Consider the following 20,023-nt stretch of genomic DNA (forward strand, 5'->3'; position numbering starts at 1 on the left):
TTACATTTAAAGTCTAATTATCATCATCGTCATAATCTTCACTGTCTTTATTTTCCTCGTCATCTTCAATCTCGTGGTCGCTTAAAAGCCTTTTAATAAGAAACTTTTCTTATCAACTGCAGCTTCTATTGCTTCTTCTGGGTCAAAATCATCATTTTGAAAAACTATTCTTTTGTGTGCATTATTTTCCTATGTACTAGATCTTTCTTTAGTTGTCTTATCCACAAAAGGCGCTCAAAATAGATATTTTCTAATTCTTTCTGGAGTCTAGGCATAATATTCAAGTAAGCTTCCTTTAGCAGATTGCTCGTCGAAACCTCTGTCGTTTATGAGGCGTTCTTTCATTTCCTCGAGAGCTGTGTTACTTCTTTGTTTTGCTTCTTCTATTAGTGGTATCCAGGGATCCATTTCTTCTCCAGATTCTGAGTCAGTCGTCGTCGAACTTCCTGACTGCTGAGTAGAAGTTGTTGAGACATCGTCACGGAAATCTCTTTCTTGACTGTCCGAGTCTGTGGCAAGAGTGTCTTGTTTCATCAAAAACCAAAAAACTTGATTGTTGGGCTACCTATGCAAGAATAGACAAGAGTGAACACGTTTAATGACTATCTGTCTCAAAGGATAATGCGCATGCGTATTACGTGTTTTGTTATGTCCCACAATCAAACGGTAAAAGTTTTGTATTTATATTTCGTGGTTCGTGCTGAAATTCATCAACTGATAACTTAAAATTTTCATCCGCTGCGAAACGAAATCGGTTGTGTCATATCAGTAAATTCAATTCTGTAAGGAATTGGTATATTATCGACGGTTAACTGAAGAGGCTTAGGTAAGACGTCAATTAAATTTATATAAGAAACTTTCTCTTATCAACTGCAGCTTCTATTGCTTCTTCTGGGTCAAAATCATCATTTTGAATAAACTATTCTTTTGTGTGCATTATTTTCCTATGTACTAGATCTTTCTTTAGTTGTTTTATCCACAAAAGGCGCTCAAAATAGATATTTTCTAATTCTTTCTGGAGTCTAGGCATAATATTCAAGTAAGCTTCCTTTAGCAGATTGCTCGTCGAAACCTCTGTCGTTTATGAGGCGTTCTTTCATTTCCTCGAGAGCTGTGTTACTTCTTTGTTTTGCTTCTTCTATTAGTGGTATCCAGGGATCCATTTCTTCTCCAGATTCTGAGTCAGTCGTCGTCGAACTTCCTGACTGCTGAGTAGAAGTTGTTGAGACATCGTCACGGAAATCTCTTTCTTGACTGTCCGAGTCTGTGGCAAGAGTGTCTTGTTTCATCAAAAACCAAAAAACTTGATTGTTGGGCTACCTATGCAAGAATAGACAAGAGTGAACACGTTTAATGACTATCTGTCTCAAAGGATAATGCGCATGCGTATTACGTGTTTGTTATGTCCCACAATCAAACGGTAAAAGTTTTGTATTTATATTTCGTGGTTCGTGCAGAAATTGATCAACTGATAACTTAAAATTTTCATCCGCTGCGAAACGAAATCGGTTGTGTCATATCAGTAAATTCAATTCTGTAAGGAATTGGTATATTATCGACGGTTAACTGAAGAGGCTTAGGTAAGACGTCAATTAAATTTATTACTTACAAATTCCAAGTAGTTGCTGTGCCCTTGTTGGCTGCACCAATGAAGAAAGAATCTGAGGTGCCCCTTGGGAAATGTCTAGCAACGAACGGGTTTAATTGTTAATTTAAGTGCGATAACTTCCAAGTAGTTGCTGTGCCCTTGTTGGCTGCACCAATGAAGAAAGAATCTGAGGTGCCCCCTGGGAAATGTCTAGCAACGAACGGTTTATTTTAGTTGTGAAGTTTATTTAAGGCTGTTTGGCTACAAAAACTAATAGACTTATCTGTTTTAGAATGGATAACACCTGCAGGACTTGTTTAAAACAGTTCACACAGCTGCGAAGTTTGCATCGTCATGAACGTTCTATTCATGGTGAAAGAAGGTTTTGTTGTGATCATTGTAGCGAGTCTTTCACACGAAAAGATGCTTTGAGGCGGCATCAGAAGCGTCATCAAAAAATGATTACACACACGTGCAACAACTGCATGAAAGATTTCCACCGTCGAGATAAATTAGTAGAACATCAAGTTCATTGTCAAAAAAAAACATTTACTGAAGAGAAAGCGTAATGAAGGCGATAATAGTCCGGCTCCAAAGAAAATGCGAGTTCAAATTGGAGAAGGTGAACCCAATAATCAAGTCGAAGAAGATAACCCTTGCAGTTCTACTTCGGCGTTTGAAGATTCTTTGAAGAAGATCCAGTTGAGACCATGGAAAGATCAGAAACAGGACGTGTCCCACTTCTTACGCGGCAAGACAAAATCCATTTTGAGTCACCTTTCCAACGAATTAGCAGAGAAAAGAGGCATCAAATGGTTCATCAGTGTTAAAGTGCGATTCGTCAAACCTAAACCCAATGGCGAGAGTCTGGCTACCGAGTCCCACTTCCGCAGTCTCTGCATGAAAACAGTAGGCCAGCAAGAACTGCATAATCAACTAGAGGAGGTCAAGCAGAAAATTACCCAGTCACTAGTTTTATTTCAAAAAGAAGGAAGTGGTTGGGTATTAGACGAAATCCTTCATCTTGACCTGAGTATAGCTCAGTATACTCCAGTAAAAGGATCCAGCTACATCCCTCTTCCCAGCAAGATAAACGCCAAGAAAGCAGTAATCAACATCAAGAATTCTGATAACAAATGCTTCATGTGGTCCGTCCTCGCCGCTCTTCATCCAGTGAAACAGAGTGCGGAAAGATTGCATCATTATCAACAGTTTCAAGATGAACTAGATTTGGCTGGTATTGAGTTTCCTGTTACTGTTGACAAGATTGGAAAATTTGAGCGTCAGAACCATATTTCTGTGAACGTGTTTGGCTTTGAGGATGTACTCTTTCCCATCTACATCACAAAGGAACACTTTGATACCCACGTAAACCTATTACTATACTCCCAGGGAACAACTAGACATTACTGCCTCATCAAAGATCTGAATAAATTACTCTACAGCCAAAACCGGAGAAAGACTCGTATGTATTACTGTCGTTACTGTCTTCATGGATTTATCCGAGACAACCTCCTCCAAGAACACGAACCCCACTGCTCTCAACACGGTCCACAACGTATTGAACTCCCGAATGAAGATAATGCTCAACTGTTCTTTAAAGACTACCACAAGCAGTTGAAAGTGCCCTTTGCAATCTACGCCGACTTCGAAAGTCTTACCACCAAGATCAACTCAGTTAAACCTAATCCTGAAAAATCCTCAACTGAAAAATACCAACACCACCAACCTTGTGGATTTTCCTACATTGTTGTATCCGACCATGAGAAGTACTCCAAACCGCCTGTTGTGTATCGTGGAGAAGACGCCGTCGATAAATTCCTAGAGTGTCTAGAAGAAGAACAAAAATATATTCAAGAGAAACTTGATTGGGTCGAACCCATGCGCATTGAGAGAGAAGAAGAGCAGGCATTCCAAGATGCAGTCAATTGTCATATCTGTGGGTTTGAATTGGGTGCTGATCGTGTTCGTGACCATTGTCATCTCACCGGAAAGTACCGCGGAGCTGCACACAACGTTTGCAACTTAAACTATAGTTTTAATGGTCGAGTACCCGTTATTCTTCACAATCTACGCGGTTATGACTCTCATCTCATCATGCAAGGACTTGGTAAACTCAAAGACAAGAAGATCAACTGCATTCCAAACAACACCGAAAAGTACATCTCCTTCTCCATCGATAATTTGGATTTTATCGACTCTCTGCAATTCATGAATGCATCGCTGGAGAAGTTAGTATCCAATCTAGCAAAGGATGGTGTTGACAAGTTCCCCACTCTAAAGAAATACATCGACAGCGATAAAACACCCCTTTTGCTGAGAAAAGGCGTCTACCCCTACGACTACGTGGATTGTACAGAAAGATTTGAAGAACCAACCTTACCACCGAAGGAGTCCTTCTACAACGTGTTGAACGACGAACACATTTCAGACGAAGATTACGCACACGCGACGAATGTATTTAACAAGTTTGCCTGTCGGAACATGGGTGATTACCATGATTTATACTTGACGTCGGACGTTCTTCTCCTTGCTGACGTGTTTAAAAATTTTCGAAGCGTGTGCCTCAAAGCCTACAACTTGGATCCTTGTCACTTCTATACAAGTCCTGGTCTAGCCTGGCAGGCGTGTTTGAAAATGACTGAAGTCGAACTCGAGCTTCTAACTGATCCAGACATGTACTTATTCATCGAAGAAGGCCTTCGCGGGGGAATTTCAATGATTAGCAACCGCTATGGTAAAGCCAACAATCCATACGTTCCCGATTATGACCCAGAACAAGAGACCTCCTACGTGATGTATCTTGATGCTAACAACCTCTATGGCTGGGCTATGTCGCAACCTCTACCCACAGGTGAATTTGACTGGCTAACCGACCAAGAGATTGCACAATTTGACATCACGGACGTTGCGGACGATGACGATGAAGGCTACATATTGGAAGTAGACCTACACTATCCGTCCGAATTACACGATCTTCACAACGATTATCCTCTAGCACCTGAGAAAATGAAGATTTCTTCAGAGATGTTGTCACCGTACTGCCAAGACCTGTCGGAATGTTTGCAACTTCGTGGTGGGGTTGTGTCTAAATTGGTGCCGAATCTCCGGAACAAGACCAATTATGTAGTCCATTACCGCAATTTAAAACAATACCTGGCACTTGGCATGAAGTTGGCAAAGATCCACCGCGTTTTGGTATTCCAACAAAGCCCATGGTTAAAGACCTACATCGATTTCAACACCGAGAAACGAAAACATGCAGCAAACGACTTCGAGAAAGATTTCTACAAGTTGATGAATAACTCGGTGTTCGGAAAAACCATGGAAAATTTGAGAAAGCGCGTCAACGTCAAGCTCGTCAACGATAAGACGAAACTATCGAAACTAACAGCATCTCCATCCTTTGACTACTTCCGCATATTCTCTGAAGATTTAGCAGCTGTCAACATGAAGAAGACGAAGCTTTACCTAAACCGTCCAATCTACGTCGGATTCACCATCCTGGATCTCTCCAAAGTACTCATGTATCAGTTTCATTACGAGTACATGAAACCCAAGTATGACTGCAACGCAAAGTTGTTGTTCACAGACACGGATAGCCTTTGTTACGAGATAAAGACCGACGACGTTTATCAAGACATGTTGCAAGACATCGATCTCTTTGACACATCCGAATACGCACGAGACCATCCACTGCACAGCCTGACGAACAAGAAAGTCCTTGGCAAAATGAAAGATGAAACGCATGGCATACCCATCCAAGAGTTTGTTGGGTTGCGACCGAAGATGTACTCCATTCTCTATACCGAAAACGACAAGCAAGTGGAGAAGAAAACGGCTAAAGGAATAAAGAAGTCCGTCACAAAACGAAAGCTTCGGCACATCAACTACAAGGAATGTTTGTTTGATAAGAAACGGACAATGGCCAGCATGAATCAGATTCGAAGTGAACGCCATGAAATTTACTCCATTAAATTGAACAAGATTGGTCTTAGCCCTTATGACGACAAACGCTATATTATAAAGGATGGAGTGAACACTCTTGCTTATGGACATTACCAAATCATAAGCACAGACGAGTGAAATATCAAGTTTTATTGTTGTTGAGCAATACATAAGTTACGTTTTAAAGTTATAAATTATTGCAATTGCATGAAATACAAGGTTATGTTACAATGTTACGTGTTTATAAAGTTGAAGTTACATGTTTATTTATATTAAGAGGAGGTTTTTTTTCATGTTTGGAAAATACTAGAACAATTTATTAACTTTCAGAACAATTTATAACTTTAAAACGTAACTTAAGAGGAGAGTTTGTTTCTATGTAAACCCCACATTCAACACCGAACTTTCAAAACACACCTTAATGCATTCACGCATGCGTACAATATTATGATTTTATAAGGTTTGAGTATTTTCCAAACATGAAAAAAAACCTCCTCTTAATATAAATAAACATGTAACTTCAACTTTATAAACACGTAACATTGTAACATAACCTTGTATTTCATGCAATTGCAATAATTTATAACTTTAAAACGTAACTTATGTATTGCGCAACAACAATAAAACTTGATATTTCACTCGTCTGTGCTTATGATTTGGTAATGTCCATAAGCAAGAGTGTTCACTCCATCCTTTATAATATAGCGTTTGTCGTCATAAGGGCTAAGACCAATCTTGTTCAATTTAATGGAGTAAATTTCATGGCGTTCACTTCGAATCTGATTCATGCTGGCCATTGTCCGTTTCTTATCAAACAAACATTCCTTGTAGTTGATGTGCCGAAGCTTTCGTTTTGTGACGGACTTCTTTATTCCTTTAGCCGTTTTCTTCTCCACTTGCTTGTCGTTTTCGGTATAGAGAATGGAGTACATCTTCGGTCGCAACCCAACAAACTCTTGGATGGGTATGCCATGCGTTTCATCTTTCATTTTGCCAAGGACTTTCTTGTTCGTCAGGCTGTGCAGTGGATGGTCTCGTGCGTATTCGGATGTGTCAAAGAGATCGATGTCTTGCAACATGTCTTGATAAACGTCGTCGGTCTTATCTCGTAACAAAGGCTATCCGTGTCTGTGAACAACAACTTTGCGTTGCTCATACTTGGGTTTCATGTACTCGTAATGAAACTGATACATGAGTACTTTGGAGAGATCCAGGATGGTGAATCCGACGTAGATTGGACGGTTTAGGTAAAGCTTCGTCTTCTTCATGTTGACAGCTGCTAAATCTTCAGAGAATATGCGGAAGTAGTCAAAGGATGGAGATGCTGTTAGTTTCGATAGTTTCGTCTTATCGTTGACGAGCTTGACGTTGACGCGCTTTCTCAAATTTCCATGGTTTTTCCGAACACCGAGTTATTCATCAACTTGTAGAAATCTTTCTCGAAGTCGTTTGCTGCATGTTTTCGTTTCTCGGTGTTGAAATCGATGTAGGTCTTTAACCATGGGCTTTGTTGGAATACCAAAACGCGGTGGATCTTTGCAACTTCATGCCAAGTGCCAGGTATTGCTTTAAATTGCGGTAATGGACTACATAATTGGTCTTGTTCCGGAGATTCGGCACCAATTTAGACACAGCCCACCACGAAGTTGCAAACTTCCGACAGATCCTGGCAGTACGGTGACAACATTCTGAAGAAATCTTCATTTTCTCAGGTGCTAGAGGATAATCGTTGTGAAGATCGTGTAATTCGGACGGATAGTGTAGGTCTACTTCCAATATGTAGCCTTCATCGTCATCGTCCGCAACGTCCGTGATGTCAAGTTCTGCAATCTCTTGGTCGGTTAGCCAGTCAAATTCACCTGTGGGTAGAGGTTGCGACATAGCCCAGCCATAGAGGTTGTTAGCATCAAGATACATCACGTAGGAGGTCTCTTGTTCTGGGTCATAATCGGGAACGTATGGATTGTTGGCTTTACCATAGCGGTTGCTAATCATTGAAATTCCCCGCGAAGACCTTCTTCGATGAATAAGTACATGTCTGGATCAGTTAGAAGCTCGAGTTCGACTTCAGTCATTTTCAAACACGCCTGCCAGGCTAGACCAGGACTTGTATAGAAGTGGCAGGGATCCAAGTTGTAGGCTTTGAGGCACACGCTTCGAAATTTTCAAACACTCCGCAAGGAGAAGAACGTCCGACGTCAAGTACAAATCATGGTAATCACCCATGTTCCGACAGGCAAACTTGTTAAATACATTCGTCGCGTGTGCGTAATCTTCGTCTGAAATGTGTTCGTCGTTCAACACGTTGTAGAAGGATCCTTCGGTGGTAAGGTTGGTTCTTCAAATCTTTCTGTACAATCCATGTAGTCGTAGGGGTAGACGCCTTTTCTCAGCAAAAGGGGTGTTTTATCGCTGTCGATGTATTTCTTTAGAGTGGGGAACTTGTCAACACCTCCTTTGCTAGATTGGATACTAACTTCTCCAGCGATGCATTCATGAATTGCAGAGTCGATAAAATCCAATTATCGATGGAGAAGGAGATGTACTTTTCGGTGTTGTTTGGAATGCAGTTGATCTTCTTGTCTTTGAGTTTACCAAGTCCTTGCATGATGAGATGAGAGTCATAACCGCGTAGATTGTGAAGAATAACGGGTACTCGACCATTAAAACTATAGTTCAAATTGCAATCGTTGTGTGCAGCTCCGCGGTACTTTCCGAGATGACAATGGTCACGAACACGATCAGAACCCAATTCATATCCACATATGACAATGGACTGCATCTTGAATGCTGCTCTTCTTCTCTCTCAATTCGCATGGGTCGACCCAATCAGTTTCTCTTGAATATATTTCTGCTCTTCTTCTAACACTTCTAAATTTATCGACTGCGTCTTCTCCACGATACACAACAGGCGGTTTGGAGTACTTCTCATGGTCGGATACAACAATGTAGGAAAATCCACAAGGTTGGTGGTGTTGGTATTTTTCAGTGGAGGATTTTTCAGGATTAGGATTAACTGAGTTGATCTTGGTGGTAAGACTTTCGAAGTCGGCGTAGATTGCAAAGGGCACTTTCAACTGCTTGTGGTAGTCTTTAAAGAACAGTTGAGCATTATCTTCATTCGGGAGTTCAATACGTTGTGGACCGTGTTGAGAGCAGTGGGGTTCGTGTTCTTGGAGGAGGTTGTCTCGGATAAATCCATGAAGACAGTAACGACAGTAATACATACGAGTCTTTCTCCGGTTTTGGCTGTAGAGTAATTTATTCAGATCTTTGATGAGGCAGTAATGTCTAGTTGTTCCCCTGGGAGTATAGTAATAGGTTTACGTGGGTATCAAAGTGTTCCTTTGTGATGTAGATGGGAAAGAGTACATCCTCAAAGCCAAACACGTTCACAGAAATATGGTTCTGACGCTCAAATTTTCCAATCTTGTCAACAGTAACAGGAAACTCAATACCAGCCAAATCTAGTTCATCTTGAAACTGATAATGATGCAATCTTTCCGCACTCTGTTTCACTGGATGAAGAGCGGCGAGGACGGACCACATGAAGCATTTGTTATCAGAATTCTTGATGTTGATTACTGCTTTCTTGGCGTTTATCTTGCTGGGAAGAGGGATGTAGCTGGATCCTTTTACTGGAGTATACTGAGCTATACTCAGGTCAAGATGAAGGATTTCGTCTAATACCCAACCACTTCCTTCTTTTGAAATAAAACTAGTGACTGGGTAATTTTCTGCTTGACCTCCTCTAGTTGATTATGCAGTTCGTGCTGGCCTACTGTTTTCATGCAGAGACTGCGGAAGTGGGACTCGGTAGCCAGACTCTCGCCATTGGGTTTAGGTTTGACGAATCGCACTTTAACACTGATGAACCATTTGATGCCTCTTTTCTCTGCTAATTCGTTGGAAAGGTGACTCAAAATGGATTTTGTCTTGCCGCGTAAGAAGTGGGACACGTCCTGTTTCTGATCTTTCCATGGTCTCAACTCGATCTTCTTCAAAGAATCTTCAAACGCCGAAGTAGAACTGCAAGGGTTATCTTCTTCGACTTGATTATTGGGTTCACCTTCTCCAATTTGAACTCGCATTTTCTTTGGAGCCGGACTATTATCGCCTTCATTACGCTTTCTCTTCAGTAAATTTTTTTGACAATGAACTTGATGTTCTACTAATTTATCTCGACGGTGGAAATCTTTCATGCAGTTGTTGCACGTGTGTGTAATCATTTTTTGATGACGCTTCTGATGCCGCCTCAAAGCATCTTTTCGTGTGAAAGACTCGCTACAATGATCACAACAAAACCTTCTTTCACCATGAATAGAACGTTCATGACGATGCAAACTTCGCAGCTGTGTGAACTGTTTTAAACAAGTCCTGCAGGTGTTATCCATTCTAAAACAGATAAGTCTATTAGTTTTTGTAGCCAAACAGCCTTAAATAAACTTCACAACTAAAATAAACCGTTCGTTGCTAGACATTTCCCAGGGGGCACCTCAGATTCTTTCTTCATTGGTGAGCCAACAAGGGCACAGCAACTACTTGGAAGTTATCGCACTTAAATTAACAATTAAACCCGTTCGTTGCTAGACATTTCCCAAGGGGCACCTCAGATTCTTTCTTCATTGGTGCAGCCAACAAGGGCACAGCAACTACTTGGAATTTGTAAGTAATAAATTTAATTGACGTCTTACCTAAGCCTCTTCAGTTAACCGTCGATAATATACCAATTCCTTACAGAATTGAATTTACTGATATGACACAACCGATTTCGTTTCGCAGCGGATGAAAATTTTAAGTTATCAGTTGATCAATTTCTGCACGAACCACGAAATATAAATACAAAACTTTTACCGTTTGATTGTGGGACATAACAAAACAGGTAATACGCATGCGCATTATCCTTTGAGACAGATAGTCATTAAACGTGTTCACTCTTGTCTATTCTTGCATAGGTAGCCCAACAATCAAGTTTTTTGGTTTTTGATGAAACAAGACACTCTTGCCACAGACTCGGACAGTCAAGAAAGAGATTTCCGTGACGATGTCTCAACAACTTCTACTCAGCAGTCAGGAAGTTCGACGACGACTGACTCAGAATCTGGAGAAGAAATGGATCCCTGGATACCACTAATAGAAGAAGCAAAACAAAGAAGTAACACAGCTCTCGAGGAAATGAAAGAACGCCTCATAAACGACAGAGGTTTCGACGAGCAATCTGCTAAAGGAAGCTTACTTGAATATTATGCCTAGACTCCAGAAAGAATTAGAAAATATCTATTTTGAGCGCCTTTTGTGGATAAGACAACTAAAGAAAGATCTAGTACATAGGAAAATAATGCACACAAAAGAATAGTTTATTCAAAATGATGATTTTGACCCAGAAGAAGCAATAGAAGCTGCAGTTGATAAGAGAAAGTTTCTTATTAAAAGGCTTTTAAGCGACCACGAGATTGAAGATGACGAGGAAAATAAAGACAGTGAAGATTATGACGATGATGATAATTAGACTTTAAATGTAATCCAATGGCAAAGGCTTACCGAACCTTTCTTAAGGAAACCATATATGGCAAACGAGCGAAAAAAAAAATAAGAAAACGTTTTAAGGGAAATTATTGTTTATTGCTGTAACTAATTGCAAGACAAATAAATGTTAAAATCGTTAACCTATATCTGAAATTTTCTTTCCGGTCGCTAGTTCATATGTACATTTTCATTTTATCAACAAAAATTTCAAGTGGGTATGAAATATCTCATTGAGCAGACGAGCAGTTACGAGCAGGTACTCATCTGCTCATTGCAAAAAATTTGTAACCGATATTCCACCTCATATTCCATGCAAGTACACTTTGAGTAACTCGATAACACGAAAATTGATGTATGGAAATGATTCGTGTGTCAACGGCATATTGACATTATGATATATGAGGACAATTAAATCAGGGTTAACGTATGAGCTGAATTGTATCACAAAGCATATATAGAAAAACGAATCTTTTAAAATGAACATTAGTCTAATGGTACTAAATATTGACATACAAATGCGTAATCCTATAGTAAAATAAAATATACTCTTCGCAAATTTTTACTGTGTGATAAGTAAACTGGCATTTGTGTAATTTAAGTAAATTGCTGTCAAACAAACATATCCTGCGTATTTACGCTATTGTGCGTATCTACGCTATTGTGTGTATTTACGCTTCACTGTTTACCCCATTCCTCGCCCCCGCGCGTACTTATATATGAATAATAAATTATTGCACAATCATTGTGTAAAAACAGGCAGAACGTTAAATTATGATTAATTATGTAACTGCATGAGATCTCTAAAGCCTCTAAAGATCTCTAAACAGAATATAACCAAATATAAATCTATAAAACATCGATTGCAAATAAGCATAAGCGGTAGAGGAGCAGTTAGAAATAAAACGCGGCCGTATGTAAACAAACGACCGCTAAATCACTACAGGCATACGAACGACGATAAGAACAACATACGGCGTGAAATCGCCTACCGTTTAATATAACTAAGTAACCAGACATCACTAAACGATGTAGTTATGTAAATAAAGAAATGGTAGTAAAATACCCTGAAAAATTGCTATAGGCATAGCAATATAAAACGGCAAAGCTCGAATATATTAAAATGCCTGAATAAATTACAACATCTAGGAATCGATGACGTCATGTGTGGTGCTAAGTGCACCACCCGCACCACCCGCTCCAGAACCCCTCTTCTTTATACTACTCAGGCTTCCCTCATTGCGGGCTATTGTTAGCTCACAATCAGGCGTCTCCTTGGCAATGTAATGTATTCCAATTTGTTTTGATTTTTTGTTTTCTATTGGCCCATTTTTATCATGTGTTTTGCCCCCATGACCCCATACAAAACATGTATTCTCCCCTATTTATTTTCATATTAACTCTCCTGACGAAGGCCCTCAGGTCGAAACGCCGAGAAGTGTTTTGTCTATTTTAGGCAGTTATTATACCACATTTGATGCTAAGTTGTTTGAAGACGCTGCCCCCTGGTTATATTGGCTTTTATGCCAGTTTTCAACTAGCGACATTTTTTAGCGGGTAGTCGAAATATCTGCATATATTTCCTTTTGAATCCCGGTCATTCAAGTTCAACGAATTTGTTTATGCAGGCAAAGTGACGAGACAGTATTTGATACTGCAAACTGCAAAGCTTCATCAGTGCAATGCCAATGATCATTGAATGTGATGAAAATCACTGTGATTTCCGATAAATGCATTGTAGCTGCAATTATTGGCAGGGTGTTTCATCGAGATATCCAAATGCGATCTTCGAATTCTTGAGACTAGGCTTCACTGGTCAAGCGTGTGTCTTTATTCATATCATGATCATAACAATTGTGGTCAGTACACGCGTATATGCGAAGTGACGGCAACAATATAACTTTATCTTCCACGCTAACCAAACGAATGAAAATGGAGCGACTGTGGACGAAATTTAAACAGTTTTTACCAACTATGCCGCTTTCTACAGCCCAAAGTTCATCTGAGCAAAACGTGGAAAGTGTAGACGACAAAGTCAAATACCAACTCATTTCGCATGCCGACGAGGAAGCCACAGACTTGAACGACGAACTTTTCACATCTCGCCTAATCGATGAGATTCTTGATGATATAGGATTGAGACTTGATCATTGGAAAGTGTTTGTATTGCTTTGTCTCGTAGATATTACATGTGGCCTGGGGACGACCATATTATCCGCCATACTTCCTAGTTTGAAATCAGACTGGAATATCTCTGCAATTACAGCTGGGGCTTTAACACTGTCAATACCTGTAGGAATGACTCTAGGAACAATGGTTTGGGGTTTGATGTCGGACATATACGGTAGAAAGCGTTCAATAGTTACCAGTGCGACGTTCATACTTGTTTCCGCATTGGTGAGCGCGTTTTCAACAAACTATTACTGGCTTTGGATAAGCCTTTTCTTTGTCGGCTTCGGAGCGACTATTTCATTTCAAACATATGTTATCATCGCTGAAATATTTCCTCCAAGATACCGTTCTATGTATTCAGTATTAACAGTCGTGTTCTACAATTTAGGATATCTACTTTCGGCTGTTGTTTCAATGGAGCTTTCGGTGATCGGTTATCATTGGGCTCTGGCTACCGTGTGTTTTCCGAGCGCAATTGTCCTTATCGGTAGTATTGTATTTCTCCCAGAATCACCACATTTTTATCTTGCAGCAGGAGACGAGCAGAAAGCTTTGAACATTCTTCATGATTTGGCGCCTGAAATGGATTTCAGCAACACAATACTTCGGAAACACGGTCCTGAGATACAGAGGGCAGATTTTACACAGCTATTTCGATCAGGTTATTGGAAAATCACAATATGTGCTTGTATCGCGACGTGTATCACCTACCTTTCACATGGTTATTTCATCTACACCGCGTCTGACGTGGCGGGCAGTTCATCCTCTGGTTTAAAAAACGAGGAATTATTAATCCGTCATAGGTATACCATTATGGTCTGGATGACCTTGCCAGGTATTGGGCTCATTATCGCAGCCGCTTTGTGTTGTAAAGTTTTTGATGCGAGAATAGTACTTTTAATAATTACGTTGTTGACACTTGTGTCACAGATCATCGCTTTGTTCGTCGCAAACCTGAGTATTCCATTACTCATAGTCACAATGATTTCTCGAGACCTCATGTTATCAGACATTGCACTCCTAACCACGTGTGTATCCCGTGTTTATCCAACAGAGATTCGCAGCCTTGGAACGAGCGCTTGTGTCTTTGCCGGCCGCATTGGATTGATCTTTGGACCGTTCATCTTCGAGACATGGTTTTCCAAAGACCATTTCTATGGAACTGTATTCACTACTGTGATATTATCGGTATTATTTTATGGCAGTTGTGTTGATGCCTTCGAAAAGCTTGTGACATTTAAAGACAGTTTTCACGAGTGATAATTAGCTACTATATATAATTTATTAATTATTAACTTTCATTCGTCTTCAAGTGGCGGAATTTTTTAGCGGGTATATAGTCGAAATATTGTGTTGTAAAATTTTTGATTCATTGGAGCGTTCACGTGGAGGTTCATTGTTTCGTTGAGCTCTATAAGATCATGTTTGGGCTTTGTGACATTGACAAATTTTAACATCTGGGGCCGGTTGCATGAAAGCCAGAAAGCGCTATCCACCGGATAGTGGTTTTTTTAATCGCTTAAATTTCGCCCCTTGTTTGCTATAACTTTGAATAAATCTTAGTGTTCCTAAATCAAGCATCCTCTTTAATAATTGCAGCTCCCAAATATGAAATTTTATCGCTTTTTGAGCATTTTTAGAACGCCCCCTGGGGCCGGTTGCAGAAAGCCGGATAGCGCTATCCACCGGATAGTGGTTTTTTTAAATCCCACGTTGTTTGATATAACTTTGATTAAATCTTAGTATTCCCAAGTCGAGGTTCCTCTATTATAATTGTTAGTCCAAAGCCGAAATTTTATAGCTTTTCGAGCATGTTAAGAACGGTTGAAAAAATCACTATCCGGTGGATAGCGCTACCCGTCTTTCATACAACCGGTCCCAGGGGCCGGTTGTATGAAAGCCTGATAGCGCTATCCACCGGATGGTGGTTTTTTCAATCGCTTTAAATTCGCCCCTTGTTTGCTATAACTTTGAATAAATCTTAGTATTCCTAAATCAAGGATCCTTTTTAATAATTGCACGTCCTAAAGATGACATTTTATCGCTTTTCGAGCATTTTTAGAACGGTTAAAAAAATCACTATCCGGTGCCGGGATAGCGCTATCCGGCTGTCATACAACTGGCCTCTGGATATTGTGGTTGAATCTCGTACTTGATCTAACCATAACTTTAAGTTAAGACCTAAACATGCACGTATAAATTACTTTAAGTTCTCGTTTTTTAACCGCTATATCTTGGACTGGAACACTTTACCAGCGAAGTTTTGGAAGCTACTTCATTGTCTAGTTTTAAGGATAAACTAATGCTGTTTCTTTTTCAATATCTGTATTCAGTATTAACTTTATTATTTTTCTTGCTGACTTTAGTTTAGTTTCCAGGAGAGCAGTTTATAAATAGGAATTTAGTTTCCTCCTACTGCTATCCCCCCTATTACTATTTCTTTGTTAATAGATATTGGGAAAGATTTATTAAATAATTAAATCATCTGCATATATTCTCTTTTGAATCAAGGTCAGTCAAGTTGAACGAATTAATTTATGCAGACAAAATTATATGTTCGCCAGAGCGGGTGAGGGTGATTGGGAAGAAATTTAAAAATATTCTGTAAATCGTAAAGACAAGAATTTATCCGGCCCAAGATTAGGTTAGGACTATGATTAGATTGGGATTGGGATTAGGGTAACTGTAATGATGCAGCATAAATTAAATATATGCATAATTTAGCTTTGGCATCCGTTTCCTGTGGCTGAAAAATATGCCTAGAAAACGATTTTCATCAGCATGTCGTAGAACCGAATATTTTTGTATATCTTACAATTTTCAAACATGCTGAATCCAAAGACTTCCGGCGCAATAAACCCGCAGTATTTTTGAAAAATCCGTGTATATTCTCACTCCTTCGAGAATGTTTTAACAATATTCCGCGAATTGGGCCGTAATTATGGTGATGTTTCGGGCCGTAATTATGGTGATGTTTTGGGCCGTATTTATACTGATGCTTTGGGCCGTAATTATGGTGATGCTTTGGGCCGTGATTAAAGTGATGCTTCGTGCTGTAATTTTGGTGATGTTTTGCGCCGTAATTATGGTGATGTTTTGGGCCGTAATTATAGTGATGCTTTGGGCCGTAATTATGGTGATGCTTTGGGCCGTGATTAAGGTGATGCTTTGTGCCGTAATTATGGTGATGCTTTGGGCTGTGATTAAGGTGATGCTTTGGGTCGTGATTACGGTGATGAGTTGGGCCGTAATTATGGTGATGCTTTGGGCCGTAATTATGGTGATGCTTTGGGCCGTGATTAAGGTGATGCTTTGGGTCGTGATTACGGTGATGATTTGGGCCGTGATTATGGTGATGTTTTGCTCCGTAATTATGGTGATGCTTTGGGCCGTAGCTAATTATGGTGATTTTTCAGTTGGGCCTTAATTATGGTGATTTTTCAGTTGGGCCGTAATTATGGTGATGTTTCAGTTGGGCCGTAATTATGGTGATGTTTTGGGCCGTAATTATACTGATGCTTTGGGCCGTAATTATGGTGATGCTTTGGGCCGTGATTAAGGTGATGCTTTGTGCTGTAATTATGGTGATGTTTTGGGCCGTAATTATGGTGATGTTTTGGGCCGTAATTATAGTGATGCTTTGGGCCGTGATTAAGGTGATGCTTTGGGCCGTGATTAAGGTGATGCTTTGTGCCGTAATTATGGTGATGCTTTGGGCTGTGATTAAGGTGATGCTTTGGGTCGTGATTACGGTGATGATTTGGGCCGTAATTATGGTGATGCTTTGGGCCGTGATTATGGTGATGATTTGAGCCGTAATTACGGTGATGATTTGGCCGTAATTATGGTGATGCTTTGAGCCGTGATTAAGGTGATGCTTTGGGTCGTGATTACGGTGATGATTTGGGCCGTAATTAAGGTGATGATTTGTGCTGTAATTATGGTGATGTTTCAGTTGGGCCGTAATTATGGTGATGCTTTGGGCCGTAATTATGGCGATGCTTTGGACCGTAATTATGGTGATGCTTTGGGCCGTGAATATGGTGATGCTTTCGATCGCAAATCCTATGTTGCTTTGTGATTGTGTTTTCATGAGAATGTTAGCTGCGATGCCTCTTCAACTTGGGAAGTATTAATATTCGGTAGGAGCGAAGAATTCAAATTTAAACTTGAATTTAAAATGGCGGTTGATCACCGTTAAATTGGTCGGTAGATTGACCCTGGACAATAGCGACAACATGGCGGGTAGATCGGTGTGTTCGCTTGTGGGATTTTTATCCCTGTTTTGTATTTTTCTTTGCTTCTGGTTCGAAACAAATAATTGAGTACTTCAACACTACATGGAGAGTCGATATTTCTTCAAGCAACAATGTACTAGTGAAACGTGCTGAGCCTATTTTATTTCAGCATATAAATGTTTATCGGAGGCGTATAATTTCCACAAAGCCGAATTTGTCTTTCGCTATCGTTAGAAATACAAAGCGAGGAATAACTATTTTGGCTTTACCATCAAAATCATTTGAAATAGATTTAACAATCTACATGGATATTTCGCCAAATCCTGGTCCAGTCAACGAGCGTGATACACGAAGGACTTGTGCTGCGAATAAACAACAACGTCAACGGCGCCATTTGCAAATTGCCCATTTGAATGTGAGATCTATCAAGAATAGAGAACATCATATTCTTGTAAAAGATCTCATTTTAAAGAATGATTATGATATCTTAACTATTTCTGAATCGTGGCTGAATAGTACTGTACAGATTTAGAGGTGGAAATTCCTGGCTATATATTATCGACTCGACCGATTGGACAAACTCGGAGGGGGCGTTTGTGCATTTGTGAGAAGTTGTTATAAGGTTGAATGCCTGAGCGATTTATCAAGGATTTCCATTACTGGTATGCATCAACTTTGGCTCAAAATACAAGTAAGAAACTGCAAATATTTTATCGTCTGTACAGTATATAGACCACCAAATACAACTACAAATTGTTTTGACGAAGATCTTAGCGAGACACTTATTTCGGCACTATCTATTAACAAAGACATATACATTCTAGGCGATATGAATTGTAATTTGTTAAAGACTGACGATATTGGCTCTCAGGCTTTGTTGAATTTTTGTTCTACTTTTAACCTTGAGCAATTAATCAAGCAACCAACCAGGATAACAGAGACTTCGAAGTCTTTGCTCGATATTATTTTGGCTACCAATACTAGCCCTAGTCAATAAGTCATACCCTGTTCAATAAGTGACCATGACCTGGTTTATGTAGAAATTCGTTTAAAGAAGGATCGTTCTAAGCCTGTATATGTTACAACGCGAAGTTTCAAAAATTATGATCAAGCTGCTTTTGAGGAAGATATGTCTATGGTCCCTTGGTCAGTCGTCGACGTTTTCGATGATGTTGACGATAAACTGAATGCTTTCCACTTGTTATTTAACCAAATTCTGGACTTACATGCCCCTATCAAAGTCATTAAGATACGGAGTAGACCTAATCCTTTTGTTACTGATGAAATACGTTCATTAATGAAGATGACAGATAAATGGCGAAAGCTTGCTAGAAACTCGATTGATCCTTCGGTATGGGCTAACTACAGAAACTACAAAAAGAAAGTTAAACGTGAGTTAAGACTTGCTGAACGGGAATACGTGGAACAGCAAATAAAAAATAATCCAATAACACAGGATGTATTTGGAAGACTATAAGAGCGTGTATTCCCAAGAGATCTGGTAGCAGCAAAACGTATAGTAAAGATGATAAAACGGTAGCGAATGAATTTAATACATTTTTCGCTTCAATTGGAAAGAATACTGTGGATCAAATACAACTTTTAACTGAGCAAAATAATTATGTCCTTAACAATCGCTCCTTTGTTCCTAGACAATACCATAAAGAACACCAATTCTCGTTTAGAGTTGTTAAATGTAAAGAAGTCGAAGACATAATTAATTCAATGCCAATAGGTAAAGCTCCCGAATTGACAAAATAACTGTACGTGTATTACAACATTGTCTGCCTTCAGTTGTTCCTGTTCTAACGTCTATTATAAATGGTTCATTCAAGACCGGAATCTTCCCCACCATCTGGAAAATAGCGGAGGTTAGGCCTATTTTAAAGCAGGGTGACCATGAAGTGCCTGATAATAATCGTCCTATATCACTCTTACCTATATTATCGAAGGTATGTGAACGAACTGCTTTAAATCAATTCCTCCCATATCTTGAATCCAATCAGCGAATACCGGCGATGCAGAGTGGAAATAGGAAATTGCACTCCACAGAAACGTCTTTAATACATACAACAGATATCTGTTTAAATGCCATCGACAAACAGAAGGTAACTGCTGCGGTACTGTTAGACATGAGTAAAGCGTTTGATAGTTTACAACATAGGACTCTTTTGGATAAACTACAAGATGTTGGTGCATCGAGATCTGCTTTAAAGTGGTTCAATAGTTATTTGTCTAATAGGAAACAGACAGTTCGTATCAATTCTGCAGTTTCTGACCCGCAGCCTGTTGTAAGTGGTGTTCCTCAAGGCAGTATATTGGGACCCCTGTTATTTACCATATACGTCAAGGATTTGCCAACTGTCCCTCAAAACAGTTCACCCGAGTGCTATGTTGATGACACTAAGCTACTTATGTCATTTCGTGTTTCTGAATGTAATAACGCCCTCACAGCTTTGAATCAAGATCTCCTCAGCATCCGTAACTGGTGTTTTGACAACTGTTTGTTATTGAACCCAGGTAAAACAAAATTGATTATATATGGAAGTAGACA

General features: G+C 39.7%; 2 protein-coding genes across 2 annotated transcripts; both read left to right on the top strand.

Moving 5' to 3' along the window:
• The first annotated feature begins 2,188 nt into the window (after nt 1-2,188).
• On the top strand, nt 2,189-5,674 carry LOC114541307. Its single transcript, XM_028561241.1, has one exon. The coding sequence runs from the start codon at nt 2,189-2,191 to the stop codon at nt 5,672-5,674; it is 3,486 nt and encodes a 1,161-aa protein (XP_028417042.1).
• Nucleotides 5,675-12,820: 7,146 nt separating this feature from the next.
• Nucleotides 12,821-14,491, top strand: LOC114541308 (putative transporter SVOPL). Its single transcript, XM_028561242.1, has one exon. It carries the CDS (start codon nt 12,935-12,937, stop codon nt 14,489-14,491), a length of 1,557 nt encoding a protein of 518 aa, XP_028417043.1. The 5' UTR covers nt 12,821-12,934.
• The last annotated feature ends 5,532 nt before the right edge of the window (nt 14,492-20,023 follow it).

This window comes from Dendronephthya gigantea, unplaced genomic scaffold (genome assembly GCF_004324835.1).
Source record: "Dendronephthya gigantea isolate DGI-Jeju-01 unplaced genomic scaffold, DenGig_1.0 000280F, whole genome shotgun sequence".
Taxonomy (NCBI): domain Eukaryota; kingdom Metazoa; phylum Cnidaria; class Anthozoa; order Malacalcyonacea; family Nephtheidae; genus Dendronephthya; species Dendronephthya gigantea.